Here is a 4,730-nt window from a genome sequence, read left to right on the forward strand (position 1 = left end):
TTTTCGCTCTCTCCAGGAGTCCTATCTCGAAGACTTTGACCATAAATATGGGGGATTGAACTTAGTAGTGAAAATTGAAAATTCATTGGGTTAATCAATTTAAGGTCTTAATTTAGTAGTATAATAAAATTTTATACTGTAAATGTATTTAAAATATTGCAATAGCTAATATGTTTTATTTTTTAACTTACCAATTCAATTTTTTTTATGAATAACTATATAAAGATCTTTATGATAGTTAACCTTTTCTATATACAACTTTCTAAGAAAGAACAATCTCTGTCAAGGTTCTCATATACCTATGTGAAAACTTTGTAAATTCTCAAGGTAAAGTGATAAGATTTCTACCCCTTTATTAACTTGTTGTGTTCATTATATCCAACCCACATGCAAACTCAACCAACCTTATTTACAAGTTTCATCTCTCCCCTCTTTATTACTCATCTTTTCATTTCTTTATTGCATGTAGGGTCACCATTCTCCACCCTCTCCCAATCTCTCCTTCTTTTTCTTTCCTCGTAAGAACAGAAAGAAAAGCTCAAAAGCATATAAAGAAAGGGTCTTTTTTTTTTGTTCTCTCTCTGGAAAGTAAAGAATGGAAGAAGTTGAAGCTGAAGTTCAGAAGCTGCCTGAAAGGCTTACACCATGCAACAGTGGAAGAAGGAGAAGCTGTGACTGTGATTCTAACCATTCACCCGAATTTGAGTTTTGGATGGTTCGAAACCCGTCTTTTCCTCAGCCCAACCAACTCTCTGCCGATGAGCTCTTCTCCCATGGCGTCCTTCTTCCTTTAGACCTTCTCCAGTGCCCTTCTGCGGAGGACCTACTTGAAGCAAATGGGACAAATACTTCTTCACACCATAAAACTGAGCCTGAACCATCTGGGTCTGGTCGACCCGAACCCGAAACAGAACTATCTGCGTCGATAGTCAACACGTCGGCGGGCGGCGGTTCTTTTACGTCATCAAAGCGTTGGAAGGACATTTTCAAGAAAACCGAGAAGAAATTAGAGAGTAATGATGTGAAGAAGAAGGAGAAGGAGAAGAGGAAAGAGAAGAAAGTTGTAGGTGGAAGCAATGGGGTGAGTACTGGTGCTGAGCTAAATATCAATATTTGGCCCTTTTCGAGGAGTAGATCCGCTGGAAACGGCGGAAGTAGGCCTCGGGTTACGGGTGGATCCGGTTTGGCGAACCGAAAGGTGAGTAGTGCTCCGTGTTCCCGGAGTAACTCAGCCGGTGAATCCAAGTCAAGAAAATGGCCCAGTAGTCCTAGCCGTGGTGGGGTTCATTTGGGCCGAAGCAGCCCAGTTTGGCAGGTCCGCCGGAATCTTGGACCAGGATCCAGTGGCCGGAGCTCCGATGACCTCGTGAGAACTGCTGAAATAACAATCAGAAAAGAAACCGCCCTTAATGAAAGCAGCACCAACAAAAAGGCAGTTAAAAAAGAAGGTGTTGAATGTCGCCGGAAAGTATCGTCAGCGGCTGCCAGTGGTGGTGGGCCTAAAGCTAGAGTCTTGAACTTGAATGTTCCTATGTGCATTGGTTACAGGAATCAGTTAGGTTGCAGAAGTGACGAAAACAGTGCCATTAGTGTCGCCGCCGCTGCCGCCGGGGACGGTGGTGATCGGAGTGGTGTCGCGGGGAGCAGTGAAGGGGTACGTGGCAGTAGTAATTTATTTAATATCAAAAGCCTATTTACCAAGAAAGTCTATTAATTTAATACTGGTAAATCCAAATTAGTAATTACACACTTTTTTGAATATGTTAGTGTATCTATCGTTATCCTTCTCTATATTCTCATATGTAACTTTTTCTTTTTCCTAGAAACTTTTTTGGTAATATGTAAAGTCCTAACTTTTGACGTTTGCAACTCTGCATTTGTGTAATATCTGGGGCTCAGTATCCTCAACTTACTTGCTTCTGCTGTTCAGTAGTCATACACTCTTGCTATTGAGGTTGAATTCATTGTATAATTTATCCTACTTTAATTTTTGCTCTAATAAACTCCGCTTTCAGCAAACTGTAAACTATTTTAATTATTAAGCTAGTGATTGAGGTTAATATATTTACCTTAGCGACGATGCTTGCAGAGTGGCAATTTTAATTTTTACATGAATTCTTCATCCTCATCATATGGTACTGATGTGGTTATTTTGTGTGAATTCTTTTTTTTTTTTGGGTGTAAAGGTAGTGCGCAAACTTGCATATACCTCGGCTAATACTACGATTTTTTATCAACTCAAATATTGAATAATTCTGTCTAATATGAAATTGTCTAATATTTTTGTCTCTTTAAGAAGTAGAACCTTAGTTTCTAAATATTTTATTTAGCTTCATTGCTGCTAGACCATACTTTTCAATGCAGCTATTATTCATTGTGATGCATAGGATCCGTTTGGACATAGATTCTTAAATATTTTTTAGAAAAGTTGATTTGAAATTGAAAATATGTTTGGATATGAATTTTGGGGTAAGTTTTGACATGTTAAAAAGTCATTTTTCCCTCTTTTTTCGGCTAAAAAATCTCAAATGGTCATGATTTGGTCCAAAAAGAGGTCTTAAACTATATTTGGAATTTGAAGTTTTGGTTTTTAAAATCTCCCAAAAACTAGATTAATTATATAAACAACACATATTTGAATTTTTTTTTTGGAAAAAAAAACTTCCAAAACTTATGGCCAAAAACGCGTGCATAAAGAAATTTGGTACTGGTATTTTGTTACACACTTGTACTGGATATGGAACTTACCGAGCATATGACCACTTACCATAGGGGCCAACTCTAAATTCTGGAAGTTTCCGATGAATTTAAGGTTGAAAATCAGACAACGTGATAAGGTTTTGAACGTATTGGATACAGTTATTAACAGCCATAAATTAAGGCTAGGAGAAAGACAGCGTCAGCGGGCGTTACAAAATGCTTTTCGCTTGCCAGTTAAGGGGCTAAGGCATGGTCCATGGGGCGTTGGACATTACTTTCACTCTCCTCTTTCGTTACGTTACAGCCATAGCCTACGGCAAAATTATACTTTACCGTTTGCTTTTGTTTGTATATTGCCATAACAAGTCTTAACTGCATGATACTTTAGTAGATTGATATCGCGTAACATTCCGTCCAGCCACGTGTTCTTCTACATACGTTTAAGCTTTTTCCCAATAATAGCCACGAAATCATGATTTTGGATTCAGTACTAAGCGCGAGTCTCTGTTTTCTGCTGGTACGCAAACCGTTAAGTTTTCAGTTCTGCACATAGACATAGTGATTGAATGTTATCAGTTCTGATTTAAGAGAATATTTTTTAAAATATATATTTTACTCTATATATACGTCTTTTTGTACGTGTGTATAAGTTTGATCTCGAAGCACTGAGTTCAGCTGGAACATGATGTCTAACTTTATAGACATTTTAATGTCTTGTTATTATTTCGCATAGTTGAATCTTTCTACCGTTGCACTCAATCAAATAGGAGTACAATTTATCAACCATGCATTCATTTTTGGCGGATGAAATCTCTCTGTATTCATTATGTTCTATTTGGGGCCTATCTAAATCCCTCAATCCATTTACTCTTTTGTATATTCCATTTATTTCTGTACCGTTAGAAACATATGCGAAATAAGATCCGATTATCCGAATCACTCTTCATGACAAAGGATAATTAAAGAGAAGAAAATAACCGGTAAGTAGGACATACATGAGAGCTAGTACTACACTGAACCCTGCATTAATTTTGTCCCCATAGAGATAAAATAGTGCAAGGGCCGAAAATGTCAGGGGTGTGTACCGTTTTGAAAAAATGATAATGTATACCGTCAATCCTCTTTATAATAGCATCCATATATAACAGTCATTCATTATAAAAGTCAAGATTTCCTCATAACTAATTTTTTAAGTCATATTTTACCTCTATATAACAGCATTTTACCTATAACGGCAACGGCCATATTTATAGCAGAACACTGTTTGTAAAATTACTTCTCTTAACAAAAACACTGTTAAAAATCCGAAAATATTCTAGCATACTATGCTGGAATTTTATAATGTGTTGGAGTTCCATTATAATATGCTGGAAATTTATATGCATGAGCTCCATAATTCCACATATTATATTGGAACTTTCCGTGTTTTAGCAAAATAGTGACTATTTTTCAATGACTTCGGAAATACTGGCTATTTTTTGATTACCAGTCCGAAAAATGGCTAGCCCATGCTATTTTGACTTAAAAATGATAAGGAATTTTTACATTCCTATGCCATATAGTAAACTATATTGCCCTCCATGCTTAACTTTTAATATAATTACCTTCTATACACCTAATTACCATTTATGTACCATTTTAGGATTTTAATGGTATTAATTAGTCTCCTAATTTTACTCAACCGTATATTCCCACTCCCCCAAGTTTCTCTCTCTAAATCCCACCACATCACTCACGTATCAAACCACACCCCACGATTTCCTCTTCAATCACCCACAATTTCCTCTTCTAAAACCAGCGAAAATGTGTAACCCCTCCACCATTGACAACCATTAAAAAGTTTTGAAGCTTTGAATTCGAATTTGGGTTTTCAAAAAATATTGTTTGTTTGGATTGGATGTTGTTGCAAATAATTGAGAATTCTCTCTACGTCTCTCTCTATCCCTCAAACCCAAATTTTAGTAATATAAGAGGAAAGGAAAAGAGAGCAGTAATTCCACCATTGACAACCATTAAAAAGCTTTGAAGCT

At 36.6% G+C, this 4,730-nt stretch overlaps 1 protein-coding gene across 1 annotated transcript; it reads left to right on the forward strand.

The window, feature by feature from the left end:
- Window positions 1-385: 385 nt before the first annotated feature.
- Window positions 386-1,908, forward strand: LOC104230157 (uncharacterized). Its single transcript, XM_009782894.2, has one exon. The coding sequence runs from the start codon at window positions 596-598 to the stop codon at window positions 1,712-1,714; it is 1,119 nt and encodes a 372-aa protein (XP_009781196.1). The 5' UTR covers window positions 386-595; the 3' UTR covers window positions 1,715-1,908.
- The last annotated feature ends 2,822 nt before the right edge of the window (window positions 1,909-4,730 follow it).

The sequence above is a fragment of the Nicotiana sylvestris genome, chromosome 2 (assembly GCF_000393655.2).
Source record: "Nicotiana sylvestris chromosome 2, ASM39365v2, whole genome shotgun sequence".
NCBI lineage: Eukaryota > Viridiplantae > Streptophyta > Magnoliopsida > Solanales > Solanaceae > Nicotiana > Nicotiana sylvestris.

Excerpts from the sequence above, each read along its gene's own strand:
- LOC104230157 (XM_009782894.2), top strand. The coding sequence starts at position 596 with ATGGAAGAAGTTGAAGCTGAAGTTCAGAAGCTGCCTGAAAGGCTTACA.